At 40.0% G+C, this 18,945-nt stretch overlaps 1 protein-coding gene across 1 annotated transcript in view; it reads left to right on the top strand.

Annotated features, from left to right (window-relative positions):
• Positions 1-18,945, top strand: part of LOC124605844 (calpain-7-like) — a 98,625-nt gene that overhangs the window by 50,713 nt on the left and 28,967 nt on the right. The window contains exons 4-8 of the mRNA XM_047137775.1: positions 191-504; positions 1,129-1,261; positions 8,328-8,518; positions 14,512-14,739; positions 18,372-18,616. Of these exons, the coding sequence (XP_046993731.1) occupies positions 191-504; positions 1,129-1,261; positions 8,328-8,518; positions 14,512-14,739; positions 18,372-18,616 (1,111 nt within the window). The remainder of the gene's footprint in view (positions 1-190; positions 505-1,128; positions 1,262-8,327; positions 8,519-14,511; positions 14,740-18,371; positions 18,617-18,945) is intronic.

Here is an 18,945-nt window from a genome sequence, read left to right on the forward strand (position 1 = left end):
ATAAATATCCTCTCATGAAACTGCTTGTACACAATAGCACAGCCGTATGTTATTTGAATGGGTTACAACATCTGACGACACTTGAAAAATGACAACATTTCAAAATTGCAATCACAGTTAACAATGTTTTAACAGCCAAAACCAGAAATGATTTCATTTTAAAAAATCTTTTTTTTCTTTTATATCTTAGGAACTGGACCACAGCTTCATCGTGGCAGCAGTGCACATTTGAAAATTACTGGACAAGATACTTATACAGAAGAAGAGAAACGAGTTTTATTACAGACTTCAAATATAAATGGAAAAGAATATGTACCGTTTATGAGTGTTGATTTATCAGAACGATTCCAATATTCGTTACCATACACAGACCGTGATGGTCCACTGCCATTGTCACCAAAACAGCGGAAGGATTTTGCACGATGGGCTCGGCCAGAGGAATTCTGCTCAGAACCAAAGATGGTTGTTGGGTCACATGTTGATTGCTTCAGTATCAAACAGACAGTGAGTACAAAAACATTCTTCTTTTGTATATTTTCTACAGCTAGAAAATGTAGATATAATGTATTCAGATTTACTTTACATTTCCTTTACTATTAGTCTCAGGTAAGATATTTAGTTAGTCTTCAGAAAATAAGCTGAATGCCGTGCATTTCTATTGGGAATTTTCTTTATTTTTTATTTTTGCCTTTTTTTTTTTTTGGTACCATAATAAACTGTGTCAATCAATCAGGCATATGCTGTTTTAGAGGGAAATATATAAGTATTTACATCTGCTGTGAAAGGAGGTGTCTTTCGTTCAAAAGATTGGTACTTAAAATTTATCTTGGTGGGCATGAGATTTTACCTGAGGCAGTTAAGACTAGCATATTGTGTCCTTCATTTTAGTCATTATAGTGACTGTTTTAAATATGAGTATAAGAAATACCATAATCACTTTTAATAATGGTGAGTACTGCTCTGAGTTTTCCTTTTACAGTGAGTATGTTTGAGTGTTTTCCCATTGTTTTTTTTACAAATTTCTATTCTCATCAAGGAAGGTATCAGTCGCTAATCTAAGACACTACAGTTTTTTTGTGAAGAACCCAGCACATTCACAAGAAACTTATGAGATGTTTCTATTTTCAGGTCATATCTGACTGTTCTTTTGTTGCATCATTAGCTGTCAGTGCATTGTATGAAAAGAGATTTGGCAGAAGCCTTATAACATCCATTATTTATCCCCGTAATAAGAAAAAGCAACCAGCATACAATCCTTTTGGTGAGTACTGCATATTGTAAATGGCCATTACCAGTTTGTGCTTGCAGTATTGTGATTGTAGGTAATATTGTGACTGTTGGGTTGGTGACTAAGAGGACAGAAGTCTGACTGCAAATTCAAAGGTTCAGTGTTTGATTCCCAGTTGTGAATAGTCCACCTTTCTATAGATGCCAAAAGTAGTGTGTTCATTTGTTGTATTATGCTGAAAAATATCATTGCGTCCATACTACATTTGCTCATGTCTCCAAGGATAAAGTTCAAGCTGTAAAACATGGTGTAAACATTGCCCACTTGTTGATCTGCAAAACTCGAGCCTGTATTCTTGTGGACTTTACTTTCATATTAGCTCCTTTATCATATCCTTGGACTGTACAATCCATGATGTTTAAATTGTTTTCTTCAAGCGCTTTTATTATAACCTTCGACAACCCTTCTCCAGTTGTATTTCTCACTACTAAAAACTGAATGAATTTTTTTACTATGGTTGGAACTGGAACAGCCGACACCTTGCTGTAACAGATACACAAACTCATTTGTTCTTGATGACTGATGTCTGGGATGGAATTGTGGATGACAGCATAATATTTTGCTGCTCGAATATCACCTAGCATCTTTCCCTTACCTGAGGGAAAAATTCCATGTGGGGGAAAAATATATATAAAAAAACAAAGATGCTGTGACTTACCAAATGGGAAAGCACTGGTAGATAGACACAATAAAACGCACACACACACACACACACACACACACACACACACACACACACACACACACAAATTTCAAGCTTTCGCAACCCATGGTTGCTTCATCAGTAAAGAGGGAAGGAGAGGGAAAGACGAAAGGATGTGGGTTTTAAGGGAGAGGGTAAGGAGTCATTCCAATCCCAGGAGCGGAAAGACTTACCTTAGGGGGAAAAAGGACAGGTATACACTCCAGCGCACACACACACATATCCATCCGCACACATACCCATGAATACAAATATAGTTACAACTTATCTAACATTTCAGTCACTTCATTTTGAATTTGCAGTCCAAGGTAGTAATAATGAGCCTCCTTGTCATGAATACAATGTAGTGTTCCTTCATCGGTGCATCGAAAGATACAATTATTTCTGTCGGTTTCAGGATGTTTCCATTGTCAGGTTGGTAAATTGTTGACAAAGAACCCCGAAATGCTGAATTCATTTGTGCTAAACAGTCTGTCACTGCAACTATTCTTGCTGAAACATCTTGCCATTGTTTCTTTTCTTGACTTATTCATGCTTTGTCCATGTTGTCAATGGTGCAGCTCTTTCTTAGCCTTAGTCGTAATGGAGTAGCTCTTTTTTAGCCTTTGTTTCAATTCCAACCATTCCGTTTGGTGAAGGATAAAATATGATCCTCCAAGCATTCATGTTTTTGAAGGGCATCACTACGATGACTCCATGAGTAAATAGTTCAGGTTTGCAGAGTTTACTTGCTACATGTGGCTTGTATTTAATTTTGAAGATTTGGTAACAGAAGCAGTAGGTGACATCTTAAGATTTAGAGTAAATGAACCAAGTTCTTGAATTAATTTCACTGATAGCAAAAATCTTTGGAAAAGTGCTGACCATCTTCATTTCTTGGCAATGTGAGTGATGAAGGAATTTCTGGAGGACCGTTTTGTACCAGAATTTCCATCACTGAAGCATTAGTAATATCTGGCCAATTTTTCTGCGTAATTCAAATCAATTGCCAGTCCCAAAGATCCGGCTAGATTTGACTGTGAGGGAGCTAGTGAATTTCTTTTCGAATCTAACCTTTCGATGTCAGTTGATAAAAACATCACCACTGGCTCAGATTTAGCAGTAGAATAAGTAGACTGATTGTCGTCCTTACTCAAAGTACTTCAGAAGTTTCTTCCTCTTTGCTTTCATCCGTCATTCACCGATTGACTCTGCTTTTGACGTCTGGTCAAACAACTGCATTGAGCGACTGCACAATAATTTTTGTAGGGCACTTTTTTGTGGTAATTGCAATTGCTCCTGTAATTTTCTTTTATGTTTTTTTTTTCAGCTCCACCTCTGAATCTTGCCCTCTGCCTCTATCAGGGCTTGCTGTGATGCATAATTGATTACCTTAGTCTAAAAGAAAAAAATGATATTAAAACTTGTAGACTGACTCTCTGGACATATCACTGTTATCAGTTTGCATATCAGCAAACAATAAATAAAGAAAAACTGACGTCTTTGATGTTAATGTTCACAAAATCAAAAACTCTGTGCACCCTCAACTTACACACAATGAGGCGTACAAATGTTTCATGTATAACTGCTATCCCGTCGCCTTTGCCAGCTATCAGTTTGGGCTGGATGAGGGACAGAGCCAAAGATAGCAGCATTCCTACAGAAACACCTGTGCTTCTAACTTTTAGCTTCTCACTTTAGCATCACACTGGATCCAACATTGCCAGATTTCGTCCAATATGAGGCTGGTGTACTACGTAAGCACTGGTCCCTCTGTCCACCCATATATGTAGTATTACATCCATAATTAGACCAGAGACAAACTTGCTTAGCACCACAGAGCAAATAAAATTTCATTAGCACAATTTCTTTGCATTCATGAACTTGTACTTCCTGTGTCTAGCACCACTCTCCACAACTTTGGCGTGAGACCGCTTCAACTGTGAGGCCTATAGCTACCACTACAGTTGATACACCCTCATGACGGCCCTGCATGAGGCAAAGGACTGGGAACAGAGCTGGAGTAAGGATGGATGAGGATATTGCGTAGCTTGGGTGGGTGGTGGAAAATCACTGTGGGAGGAGTGGGAAGGATATTTTTCAATTCAGTGCATGATGAGAGGTAGTCGACACCCTGGTATAGAATGTGATTCATTTGCTCCAATTCAGGGTGGTGCTGAGTCATGAGAGAAGTGCTCCTTTGTGGGGGATAGTGGATATGTGGGGAGTGGTAGGTGAATGGAGAGACATGGCACAGGAGATCTGTTCCTGAATGAGGTTGGGTGGGTAATTGGGTCTGTGGTGACCTCAGTGAGACACTTGACGTATTTGGAGACTGGCTGCTCATCACTGCAGATGGGACAACCACAGGTGGCTAGACAGCGTGGAATAAACTTCATGGTGTGGAGTGGGTGACAGCTGTCAAAGAAAAATCACAGAAAGGATGAAATAGAAAAAGATGAAACACAAGTGAGTACGGCCCTTAATGATAGATGAAAATGAGCTAAATTAATGTGAAAACACAGTGAGATCAAAGACAGACAGACAGATAAACAGATGATAATAGTAGGATGCAGGTCGGTGGGTGGAGTTGTGTGAAGAGAGGGCAGAAAGTGTAATTGCAGTAAATTGGATTAGTATGTGCATGCTTGAACAAGGAGATTAAAGGGGAAAGGGTTATGTAGAGGGTGCAATGAAGTGTGTATGGTACAGGAAGGTAACAGAAAAGCATGCGAAGATATGCAATGCTGAAGGTATGTAATGACATAAATTCGAGATTCCGGGAATAATTCGATCAGTGAGAAGAATGTGGGGCATGAGACACTGCACCTACAATCCACATGGGCATGTAGTCATGTTTCGTGTGTGGATGAGATCATTCATAGAGGGTGGGTAGAAAATCAGAGCCTGTGTGGTTCTGAAGGTGACAAAAAAAACATAGGAAAGAAGAGTAGGATCTCCAGTCCTTCCTCCATCCTAGAACAGTTGCCCTGAGTCTACATCTCTCCTTATCCCCACCACTCCCCACACTCCTACCTTCAAGATGATTCCTAAAGCTCATATAACAAACCACCCAGGACACACCATTCTGGATGCTTGCTGCGTCCTTACAGATAGAATATCTGCTCTCGTGGACAGTACCTTCAGCCTATTATGCTGAATGTGGCCTCCTATATAAAAGACACCAATCATTTTCTCCACTGACTCTCCACACTTCCTGCTCCTTTACCATCTGGTGAACTGCTTATCACCGTGCATGTCACCTGTCTCTACATTAACATCTCCAATTCTCATGGCCTCGCAGCTATTGAACACTACTTTTTCCAATGCCTGACTGACTCCAAACCTACAACCCTCTTCCTGCTCACCATGGCCAACTATGTGTTCACTCATAATTACTTATTCTTTGAAGGCATCACCTACGAATAAACTTATGGTACAGCAGTGGGCATCTTAGGAACTCTATCCACATCCCTCCAGAACCTCAACACGTTCTCCCTGTTCACTTCATTTGGTCCTCCTAACCCCAACAAACTTCCCTCCTCGATGTTGACATCCACTTCAAGGATTGCTACATCCATATCTCCGTCCACATCAGACCTACCAACCACCTACAATACCTGCAGTTTTACAACTGTTGACAATTCCACACCAAGAAGTATCTTCCTTCAGTCTAGGCACCACTGAAGCCTTCACAGACCAAAATTACCCTCCCAAACCTGTCCACAAACAGGTCTGCTGTGTGCCTTGTCTCTCTTCCAGTCACTTACCCCACTCACCCGCCACATACCCACCATATGTCTGAAAATGGTTCATATGGCTCTGAGCACTATGGGACTTAACATGTGAGGTAATCAGTCCCTTAGAACTTAGAACTAGTTAAACCTAATTAAACTAAGGACATCACACACATCCATGTCTCCATGTCTGAGGCAGAATTCGAACCTGCGACCGTAGCGGTTGCGTGGTTCCAGACTGAAGTGGTTAGAACCGCTCGGCCACAACGGCCAGCCCATCTGTCTCCACCAGGATTTCGGCTACCCCTTGTTGTTTCTTAAAATGAGAAACTTCCTCCCCACTGTCCTCCCACCTGTCCCACAGTGGCATTTCTGGTGATCTCCCAAATTACAAAATATTCTTGTGTGTCCCTACTCCACCCCTGTTCCCAACCCTTGCATCATGGCTCATATCTCTGCAATAGACCTAGATGTAACACCTGTCCCATACATTTGCCCGCTGCAACCTATTCCAGTGCTGTCACAGGGCCGGCCGCTGTGGCCGAGCGATTCTAGGTGCTTCAGTTTGGAACCGCGCTGCTGCTGTGGTCGCAGGTTTGAATCGTGCTCGGGCATGGATGTGTGTGATGTCATTAGGTTTAAGTACGTCTATGTCTAGGGGACTGATGACTTCAGATGTTAAGTCCCATAGTGCTCAGAGCCATTTGAACCATATGCTGTCATAGGCATCTCCCACTCATTGGAAGGTAGGGCTACCTGGGAAAGCTGGCATGTGATCTACAAACTAATTTGCAACCACTGTGCTGCTTTATACCTGGACACGACAACTAACAAGCTGTCCGTATGTGTGAATGGCCACTACCAAAATATGGCGAAGAGACAGCTGAACCGCAAGCAGCTGTATCCTGTCTTCACCATGTCCCTGCATGCACAAACAGATGGTCAGATGTCCCCCCCCCCCCCCCCCCCCCCCCGTGCTATCCTTCCCCTACCCTGCCTCTCACCTCTCACTTCCCTCTACTATCCATGCCAGGTAGATTGTTCTCATGTCAGATGCAGTTGTGGTCAAGGCACAAATGTGCGGAAACAGTGGCTGCGAATTTGCGCGCACACGCACTCACGCTTGTGCGTTTGCGCATGCACTCACTTGCGCTCATGCGTTTGTGCTTGAGTGCGCACGCACATGTGTGTGTGTGTGTGTGTGTGTGTGTGTGTGTGTTACTACTGCGGGAGGGAAACCTCTCCTGAAACTCTAAATATTTTAGCATTCTTTTTTATTGTGCTGTTGGCAACTCAACACCACCTTTATGTGGTGAGTAGCAATCTCTCTTCTCTGTTATTCCATCCTGGGCTGAAGAAATTTTAAGAAATCATTGTGTGTGTTAGTTAATAAGGCGGGGAAAAAATTCTTCTTCATCATAATGGTTGTGGTCCACAGTGCCATGTGCTTTGTGAGGTTTTTGATGGAGAAGACATACAACCTTTTTCAACACAATAACTCGTACAAGTCAGCCTGACTCCTTGCACACCATTGTGGGTTTTTGGCTCGTTGTTCCAGATTGTTCTGGTGAGCTTCAATGAAACTGAAAACTGGGTCCTGCACAGACTTTTTCAGATATGGTAACAATCCTAAATTCTCCTCATATGAATGAGTCCTGTTCTGACACAATGATTGTGAGAATTGCTGTTTTGTGTGATGAGACTAGTGATTTACAGTCATTAAAGTGGCTGTCACCAAGCAGAGTCTTGGATGGGGAAAAAGCCATTGTGCAGCTCTGCTCTGAATGTTCATCCAGTGCAATTTCCTCTGAAGTGAGAAGAAGAAGCTTTGACATCCTGTCACAATTTCTGCTTTATATTCCAGATTCTTGGCAGTGAGCTGGGTGAACACAAGCTCATTATCTTGAAACAATATTATTTTCTTTTGTGTACATGTATGATGGGACAGTCTTATTGAGGATATCAGGCACTGTCATAAAACTGTGATGGTGCACTTACAGAATCCAGTAATTCCTTATTGGGAAGACCTTTCCATTTCCAAAGGCAGTCAACACCTTTCCCTGCTGACACATTGATACCCTATGAATGAGATGGTCTCTATGTTGTACCAACAGCTCTGTGGATACTATGAACACTAGTCTACACTCCCAGTCAGTTGCTTCACCTCTCTGTTCCATGTCCTCCCATGATCTGTACAACGCACAGAAGTTTTAAAAAAAGTTATGTGTTCAAGTTTTTATCAGAAGTGTAGCACTAGATTGTAATTAGGGACATCTATACTCAAACAATGACCTCTTTTTTTGCTTAAAAATTCCATTATTTTTCTGTGGTGCAATACGGAGATACATAAGGATTGCACCAGTGAAATTATAGACTCAGGGATGCATACTGAAATGTACAGTCACTCCCTTCTTATCAGAGCAGTCAGAATGGATTGGGAAACACTCCCCCCTCCCTCCCCTCCCCCCCCCCACTCTCTCTCTCTCTCTCTCTCTCTCTCTCTCTCTCTCTCTCTCCTCCTCCTCTCCCTCTCACCCATTGTTTGTGTGTGTATCTCTAAATCTAAGCCTCTTGCTATCTTATATTTAAAAAGTTTTAATTTTTTTTAAATTGTCCATAGGTAAATACATGATCAAGCTACATATCAATGGAGTCCCTCGTAAAATCATTATTGATGATAACCTTCCACTGGGAAGAAGAGGAGAACTGCTGTGCTCATATTCAACAAACAAAAATGAGTTATGGATTTCATTGCTGGAAAAAGCCTACATGAAAGTTATGGGTGGATATGACTTCCCAGGATCAAACAGTGTGAGTAACAGTGTATTTGAATTAATAATTGTTGTAGTAATAAATGAAAGATACTATAAAGCCTGAAAACAATAGATATAAATTGAGTTTAAACATGTTAACGTAGACAAAATGGGTGTAAGTGCCAAAATAACGTATAGAATCGATGTAAATGGAATTTGAGACAGTTGATTACATATATTCTGAGCTGTCAGTGCCAACATTACATAATGTATTAGAGAAAAAATTAATTAATAGAAAGTAAAAAAATATGATGTCCATTTACAGTGTTTTATAATTCAACTTAGAGTATTTGTAGTGAATCCTGCACGCTTGGTAGAACTCCGAAAGTTGCACCCTCCCCCTCACCCCTTTCATCTTTCTGCATTTTTTTATGCACATCTGGCAGGTTTTATGATTTTGTGAGAAAGTTTAATAAAACTGAAGCACAGTGAAACCGATACAAGAAGTTCACAGATTGAACTTTTAGCCCAGTGACCAGCAAAGAAACCTAACCATTTTAGAGTTTCACTGAGCGAGGTGCCACAGTGGTTAGCACATTGGTCTCACATTCGGGAGGATCACTGTTCAAGCCCACTTCTGGCCATCCAGATTTAGGATTTTTGTGATTTCTGTAAATCATTTCAGGCAAATGCCGAGATGGTTCTTTTGAAAGAGCATGGCTGACTTCCTTCCCCATCCTTACCTAATCTGACAGGTCTGCTGACATTGCTGTTTGGTCCCCTCCCTCAAATCAATCAATCAACCAACCTTTCATAGTTTCTTTCACCCTAGACTAACAATAAAATACCTAATACATAAGTAAGGCCTACTTCCAGTGCCACTGAGACTTGCTGCGACCACAGGAATGTGTATTTGGGTGTCTTGTGTGGTTGCATTATGAATGTATCTACTGTTGCTAGAGTATGAGCAAGAGGCTGAAAACTAGTGTGATTACTATATCTCTTATGTGTTTCTATGCACCATGAATTGGAATGCAGGAGGTGAGTGTTTTCCCTTCCCTTATTCCACATATTTTTCCAGCCAGGGATTTCTATTGTTGTTAATCATTTAACAAAAATATTTAAGCAAAGAAAATCTCAAACAGAGCAATGCAACTCTTAAAGAGAATGTGAAAGTTTCAAGCAAATGGTAATATGAAAGTTATGCAATAATCATGCTGAATCAAGAGGAAATGATTAGCTAATGCGAAACACACAAGACAAGTGATTTCCTCTGTTTGAGTCTCCAAACACTGCTCTGCAAAACTCAGAAATGAAGTAGATAAAGTAACGTAAGATATTGACTACTGGTCGATATGACTGAAAGTGCAAGAGCACGTTGCCAGAGGTGTCCCTTCATGCACAGAAAGTTGGATGTCACATGGCCTAAGGCCAGTATGACTATAGCCCCAAATGGACCTGTCCCCACAACACAAGGCAGTCTGTTTCAACCAGTGAGCAATGTAGTGCACTGTAGTGGTATCCTCCATTACAACATGACCAGGAGACAACATTCAGATGACTTCACATGGGAAACAATCATTGGTAAACTGGAAGGAGAACAAAGTCTGATGAGTGTAACCCAAGAGTTTGATACGGTTCACAGCATAGTTTCATATGGATAGGGAACATTCCAAACCACAGATACTGCTGTCCACAGGAGAGGATGTAGTCATACACAGTTAACTACAGCAGTAGATGACCACTACTTTGCGCAGCAGGCAAGAAAAGGTCCACTTCCAACAGCAGGTGCAGCTGCAACCACGATTAACAGGACTGCAAAGTGTACAATCTCATGCTCCACAGTGGCATGGCGACTGCTGGAGATGGTCTCTTTGCTGAATAACAAGTATGTTATGTTCTGTTGATACCAGCACATCAGCAACATCATTAGCTATGGTGCCAAGAGCATAGCAGCTGGAACAAGGAGGAATCTATTCGCTTGCTGTCTTCGGACGGGAGCAGATCCAGTCTGAATAGTAATTCTGGATGTACCCTCATATGGAAAGATGTGGGAACGTGTAATCACACAGGAGCATTGTCGAACATAATCGTTTTGGTAGTTCAGGCATCATGGTGTGGGGAGGCATAATGTTGCATGGCATACTGATCTTCAAATGTTTGGACACTTAATACTCATTGGTCAACTAGTCACTCTGCTCCTTCCCCATGTGCATCTTTTCAGTGGTGCATTTTCCCTTGACTTCATTTTTGTGGATGAAAATGTAAAACTGTATTGAACAGCACAGATGGAGGAGCTCTTGGAATGAAAGGATATTCAGCGAATGGACTTAAATTCTGTTTAGCACATGTGGGATGTGTTGGGGAGACTTATAGCAGTCAGCATGTTCACATACACCAATGACCATCCAGCAGTTGTCTGCCATGATGGTGGAGGAATGGAATGCTCTATCACAATAACTCCTTACTAATTTTGCGTCCAGAATGCAAGCTTGTTGCAGAGCATACATTACTGTCTGTGGTGGTAACACACCCTATTTAGAACCTTGTCCCACTGTTTGGAATGTCTATGGGACCATCATAAATCATGGTGACGTCAGTGTAATTGTTTTCCTTGAATAAATGTGTCAATTCTGTTTATCTCAATATGTATTTATTTCATTTACCTTCTGAGCTATACTGTAGCAGTTCTTCCCATGTATGGTCCAAGTTTCATTGAGCTATGTTACTTGGCAGTGAAACATGATGCGTAAGTTGCCTTCGTCCTTAAGTTTTGCACATCGATGTATCATTGAAAGCAAAGTTCAGAATCAAGATTAAACTATAGTACCCACCTTCCCTCTGCCCCATCCTTTACAGGTGTGTACATGTCCACGCGCGCGCACCCACACACACACACACACACACACACACACACAAACACACACACACACACACACACACACACACAAACTGATTGGATAAGTCACTCAATATTTATGGGAAGGCAGAGTCATACATATTGGACCATGCCTAGTAAAGCATTGCTGCGTTCAAATTAGCCTTCAGGGAGAAAACAATGATACCTTTTTGACACGCCGTTTTTGTGCCCTCTGTCATGTGAGCATTAGACTGGACATAGGAACATACAGTACTGAGTATACTTCCAGCCTCTGTGCCAGGGTCAGTCTTGCCACTCAAGTGAGAGCATCTCTTCAAAAACAACTTTCTGTCACCATTGAACTGTAGAATAGTAGCACCACAATTTACCTGAAGCTATAAATTCATATGAATTTTGTAGAGGAAGCAAATATGACTAGTCCCAAAAGAGTGAAACAGGGCTTCAACGAGAACCCTACCTGGGCTGCCATGAAGCCTTGGCTTATTTTGTGATAGTTATATATGTCTAAAAATTAAGTTTATCAGCAATGTTTCCATTGTTTAAAAATTAAGTTTGTGTAAGTATTGTAGGTTCAAAATTACTTTAAACAATTGCATCCAAGCAGAAAGATCTTGTAAACTCTTCTGTTGTTTTCCCTCACTGTTTTTCCAACATGGACTCACCCAAGTGTTTTCTCAGCGTGTTTTGCAGAACTGTAGGTGTCCTCGAAGTTCTCAAAGAATGATTTTTATTTAGCTCTTATTTTCCCTTAGTGCATACAAGCAGTTCACCAAACGTACCCACAAATAATAGGGTTGTCTGTAAAATAAGGTTCCCAAGCTCAGCCTTGGCTTGGCAGCTGTATGTGATGGATCTCCCCCTTGCTTCGCCCGCCAGGTGTGAGCTGCACTCGGTGATCCGTTTCCTGTCTGAAAAAAACATTGCGCCGGCAGAAATCCATTCCCAGCTGTGCGAAATCTGTGGAGACAAGTGTATGAGCATACAGCATGTGCACAAGTGGCGCAGAGTGCTCAAGAACAGACATACTGACATCCATGATGAGGAGCGTTCCAGACGGCCATCTGTTTCTGATGAAACAATTGCAAAAGTGGGGCAGTGGTGCTCTCAGATTGAAGAGTGACAGTTTGTGAGCTCTCCGAAATGATCCCTGATGTCAGAAAAACCTCTGTTGACAAGATTTTGATGAAGCATATAGGGTATGCTAAGGTTTGCGCAAGGTGGGTGCCAAGAATGTTGACTGAAGACCACAAACATTAATGCATTGAAGCGGCCCAAGAACTTCTTCAAGATCACGTAACTATGACGAGGAATACCTCGACTCCATCATCACTGGAGAGGAGACGTGGGTGCACTACTGCACACCCAAAACCAAAGAACAGTCCAAACAATGGAAGCACCTAGAGTCGCCGAGTGAAAATTCAAACAAATGCAAAGTGTCGGCAAAGTGATGGCAACAGTGTTTTGGACCAGGAAGGGGGTATTGTTGTGTGAGTTCTTGCTCACTGGTACAACAATCAATGCTGCCGGGTACTGCGAGACACTACAAAAATTGCGCTGTGCAATTCAAAACAAGAGGAGGGGTATGCTGCCCAAGGGGGGCGCATTTGCATCAGGATAACGCTCAACCACACACTGCTAAAGCCACCAATGAGCTCATTGCAAAATTTGGATGGGGTATTTTCAAACACCCACCCTACAGCCTGGACTTAGCCCCAAGTGACTACCATCTCTTCTCTGACATGAAGAAACACCTGGGTGGAACACATTTCGGTGACAGAGAAGAGCTGGAAGAAGCAGTTCTCAGGTACCTGCGTGGCTTGGCGGCAGATTTTTTTACTCTGGCTTTCAAAAGCTCATACACTGCATGCAAAAATGTATTGACTTCAGTGGCAACTATGTAGAAAAATAGGTTAAAGTCTGAACTTTCCAAAAATGTATGCATTCGTGGAGTAAACATGTTTTACACTGTGAAAAAAAAGGGAACCTTATTTTATGGACACCTGTCGTAAACTGATGCAAATAATTTAAGACATAAATTCCAACCTATGTAAGCAGTAGAGGGAAGAGCTAATGTGCTAGGTGCCAGGATATCTGAAGACAGTGCGAACTGAGTTATACGACAGAATATCTTGTGTAATAGTATTATGGAAAGGATGGTTGCTACTCACCATATAATGGAGATGCCAAGTTGTAGATATGTGCAACAAAAAGACTGTTGTGCCTATCTGTGACTAAGCATCTCCACTATATAGTGAGTAGCAACTATCCTTTTCATAATATTGTTACGTTCCATCCTGGAGTTTCCATTGTTAGAATATGTAATGTAGTTCACAAAAAGATCTCACAGCATGTTGTAGAAGGGAAACGTAACTCTTTATCCATTTCCATGTTCTCTGTTGTCTTTGAAGAGAACTTCTCTTGCAAAGACGAGATACTGGTAGAATCAGCAGTGTCCTACTCACATTGTACTGTTTTGTAGCTTCCTTTGTTTTATCTGTAAAAATAGGAGAAAATTGAGCTTATTAGGCACCTTATGCTTTATTTCAAGTGAAAATGTGGTAAGTGTGGCACAAATTTAGAATTTTGTTCTAGCACCAGAGATATTCTGTAATTTAACATTTAATTTTTTAAACTAATGTGATGGCTGGCAGGATCAACCAGCCACATATACCGGCATTGTTATTTTAAACGTGAGTTTCAGTTCCTCTTTTAAATAAACATTTAATAGTAAGAGTTTTGAGAGTCAGTGGGGATTTGTGTTTTGCTATTAATATAAAAGTGCAAATGAAATGCTTTACTGATTGAAACTAGCTGACAGATTAAAACTGTTTGCTCGACTGAGACTCCCACCCACTGACATGTCTTTCATGAGCATGCTGTATTGACTGAGCTGCCCAAGCATGACTGATAATCCACTCCACAGCTTCAGTTCTGCCTGTACCTCTGCTCATTTTTAGAGTTTTGGATAATAGTTTTTGGTGGTACATTTAGCACATCTTAGGTACATTAATGACACTCATTTCATTTTGTATGTCATTAGGCAGTGATGACTGGGCTTTTAGCATCTGATCCAAAATCACCAACAAAATCTTTTAAAAAGTTTCATTTGCATATTACATTTGTAAAAATGAGAGAATTTCTTGCAACCACATTGTGATATTGTGTTTCAGAATATAGATTTACATGCACTGACTGGCTGGATACCTGAACGTGTGGCTATCAGGCCCGGTGAACCTGATTTCAACAGTGATGCTCTGTTTGATAAATTGTTAACTCGCATGTCAAAGGGTGATGTACTTGTTACTGTGGCAACTGGAGAGTTGTCAGATGCAGATGCAGATCGCACTGGACTCGTTCCCACTCACGCTTATGCGGTACTTGACACCAAGAAAGTGAAGGTAACTTAAAGAAGAAGCAAAGAAAATTTAATAGGTTATAAAATGGAGGATAATGCACAGTACTCTTTAGAGGGATGGATGTAAAATACTCACCTGCAAATAAAAAATAGAAAATTGGAGTTTCCATTGTTAGAAAATTGGAAGAATATTTATAGGACACAATAATTATAAAAGTTCATCTGTTCTCTTTCTTGCCATGGACAGTGATGCCTACTCTCCAAAGCTACAAATGCAAAGTGAATTTCATTTGTATATGATGTTACAGTACTTCTATGCTGTTTTCTTACTTTACTTTAGATCTGTTGTGTGTTTTGTTTAGTGGAAATGTAGAGTAACAGATGCACCAGAATTCAGTATTGCTGACAAAAACAGATGTGCCCAACTTAAATAAGATATCAGTAAAACTAACTTTTATTTGTATTTAAGTGACGTTCAAATGCTGTAGCATATTGTACTTCCATATTAGTACCTGCTCTGCGTTCTTTATTCAAGTTGTGTTTTGCTTAGCCAGGCTTTTAAGCTGCTTTTAAAGTTATGATAAAAAATAATCTCCTCAGGGGACACTGCCTTAACCTGGCACTGTTTGTGCAATTGAGGTGGTCTACAAGCTCTGTATTTGAAGGACTCTGCTGTTGGTAGCTTAGATACCAGAAGGGTCATCCAAGCCAGATAGGCCAAGGGTGAAGAGCCAGACAAAGTGTGCCCCACAATGACCTGTTGGTGCCTTTCTTCCATCTTAAGCCTGTCCTTACTATGTCATTTTCCTGTTATCTCCAGTTATAAGCCAGTGTACCCGAGTGAATAAACTCTTAAAAGAAATCAAGCAGGGTGGAAGGCTGCAAAGTGGCAACTCCATATCCAAATATACTTGCATAACTTTGTAAGGTGACCAGGTGAATTTTCCTAATTACTACTAGTACTCGAAACAACCTCAATCTGGGTCAGACTTGCTGATGATGACCCGGTGATGAGAAAGGTTAAGAATAAAAGGATTGCTAATACAGTTAAGGTAGCAGCATGGAATGGCAGAGGATTAGTAAACAAAGAAGAGTTGGCAGTAATTATAAATAAAACCAAGCCAGATATGACTTCCATAACAGAAGAAAAGTAGAAGCTATGTAGGAGAATATTTGATGTTCTGTAGGGAACAGGAAAACAGGAAAGAGAGCAAGCAAAATAATTGTCATTTACATACATAAGAGATGGTAAAAGAGAATTATGGGGTATAGTTATATCAGTGAAAGATTTATAGTTTTAACTGTCAAAGAAGAGACACACAACTTGACTGTCATTGTAATTCATACATCTGAGGAGGGAGGAAAAGGAGTTTAGATTTCTGTGACCAACAGCGATCAGTTTTCGGCAGTTATAATTACAAACATCAAATAGTATTGATGAGGGATTTAAATGCAAGGATAGGAATAAACCTATCTCAAAACTGTAGGAATGATGGGAGAAAATATCATAAATAACAGTAGATTAGTGCTTAGACTAATCATGTTAACAAACTAAAAATAGCCAATACTTTTGCATGCAGAAAAGATATCTATGTGGTACGCTTTCAGCTCAAACATTTAAGTCTCTTATTGACTACATTATTATAAACAAAAAACTGGAAGGCAAAGTAAGGGACGTAAGAATGTTCAGCGTATATGACACAGGTTCTGGCCCCTCTTTGGTGATATCTGAAATAGATACAGAAACTACAGTTAAGAAAGCAACTGGAGAACCCTTATGAAACAAGAAAAATATGAGAAGGAAGAAAGGGTTAAAAATTTTGACACCAGAATTAAAGTTACAAGAAAAAAAACAAGATGCATATCTTAAGCATCTCAAAAGGCCAACAGAGGAAAATCATTAAATTTACAAACAAGAGAGAAATGCAACAAGTCAAGCAGTGGAATGAGCTCATCAAGAACCTTGGGATAGGATTGCAAGCCTAATAGAAGACAGTATTCTCGGAAGGCAAATGATAACTTATAAAACAACAAAACAGAAAAAGAAGTTGCTTGTAAAATAACATTTAACAACCAAAATGGATACCACATCCCAAGATCTTGGGGTATGAATCAACTTGCTCCACAGAGAATAAAGAGGATGAAATTAAAATACAGTGAGTAGATGGTATGGGTGAACTAAGAGAAGCCCTCAGTTCCACGCTGAGTAGAAAAGCTACTGGTTTGGATAGTGTAAACACTGACCTGCTGAAATACAGAGACATTCTACTACACAAGGGACTACTACATTAATTTAATATGTACTGGCAGAATAGAGATTTTCCAGAAGCATGGTCACAAGCAAAGATGATACCATTGTTTAAAAAGGAGACCACAGTGATTGCAAGAACAGTCAGCTTGGGGGCGGGGATTGGGGGGGGGGGGGGGGGAGGGACCACATATAAAGTATGTGCAGGAATAGTAAACAAGATGTTAAAGTTTCTGGTTGAGATTTAAAAACAAATAGGATTTTATATGGGCGGGTCTACAACAGATGCACTATTTATAATTAAGCAAATAATAAAAAAAGAGATTATAAGTAGGTAAACCATTAGCATTTACTGATTTTATAAAGGCATTTGATAATGTTTACAGAGGGAAACTCTGGAGCTTTATGAGGAAAAGAAGATATCCACAACACCTAATAAACGTTTTAAAGAGTTCGTTCAAACACACAACTGTAATTTTAGACATAAATGGTACTCTAACACAGCCTATAATTACAAACAAGGGAATTAGACAGTGTGCAGCATTGCATCCTCATTTTTAACAGTTATTTATATGATGCAATCTGGAAATGAAAGGACATTTTAAATGGGAGAATAGATTAACAAAAATTCCTGCTTGAATTGCATTTTATATGCAGGTGACACCACATTGCTGGCAGAGAATGAAGATGACCTACAAAGGGAAATACAGCTACCAGGTAATATATATGAAGAGTATAATTTGACAATTTCAGAAAAGAAGACAAAGTTAATGGCTTTTAAAGGAAAACACACAAATTTTGTAAGACAATGGCATTTCCAGTGCTTGTTTATGGAATTGAGTTGTGGATTATAAATAAATTCCAAGGAAGTTGCATACAAGCAACAGAGGTGAGATTTCTGAGAGTAGAAAAATGTGTACAAGAGCTGACAGATTTTGAAATTGACAAGTTAGGGAAGAACTAAATATATTTAATATCCTTAGTAATATACAAGGAAATAAGATAGCCTAGCATGAACATATGAAAAGAATGAGTGGAGAAAGGTTACCTCTCCACATAAGACCCAATATTTGTAGACCTTGTTTTGCACAGTAAACACTTTATCTCATTTAGTTGCATTAACCCGGAAATAAATGCTTAGAGTAACAGCAAACTAAAGTATGCAGATGAAGATAGAAGTTTTTTCTGCAAGTCGACTCATTGAGATATGTTTCTGAATACAAATCAACTGAACAGACATTTATGGCTGGTTTACAAATGTTCTTGTAGCTGAATACAATGAATTTAGGCCAAAGTCTTTTGTTTGCTGTGTGACCATGGCTATTTCTGGTACAAGCATGTCATTTTTATTTGTTTGAAATTTGTGATATGGAATGAATGTAACAATATACCAAAGTAAGTCGATAATGTGTTGTATTATGTAACAGGGTGTTCGTCTCCTACAACTGAAAAATCCATGGTCACATTTAAGGTGGCGTGGCAACTATTCAGAACTGGATACAAGACACTGGACACCAGACCTTAAAGAAATCCTAAACTTTGACCCGAACAGTGCAGCAATGTTTGACAATGGTGTTTTTTGGATTGACTATGAAAGTATTCTACGTTTCTATGATGTCTTCTACTTGAACTGGAATCCTGGACTTTTCAGTTACACATACTGCATCCACCAGTGAGTAGTCTTAGTGAGGTCAGATATTCTGCTGTACTATTTTTGCAATGCATATTACTTCTAAAAAGTTCCAGTTTCTTTGGCATGTTTATATGAAGTGTTGTGACAAAAATGTTTGCGCCTATTTTGCAAGTAAACAACTGGTATGATATGTCTCACAAATCCCCTTATAGGTGTGTGTGTGTGTGTGTGTGCACAAAGGACCGTATGAGAACTTGCCAATAACAACAGAGACAGACTTTAGATGTATGTAGTGATTGTTCACCTAAACTGTAGATGCAGAATGATGATTTATTTTTTAACATTTGTTTTATTTCCATATAAATTTT

Source organism: Schistocerca americana, chromosome 3, assembly GCF_021461395.2.
Source record: "Schistocerca americana isolate TAMUIC-IGC-003095 chromosome 3, iqSchAmer2.1, whole genome shotgun sequence".
Taxonomy (NCBI): Eukaryota; Metazoa; Arthropoda; class Insecta; order Orthoptera; family Acrididae; genus Schistocerca; species Schistocerca americana.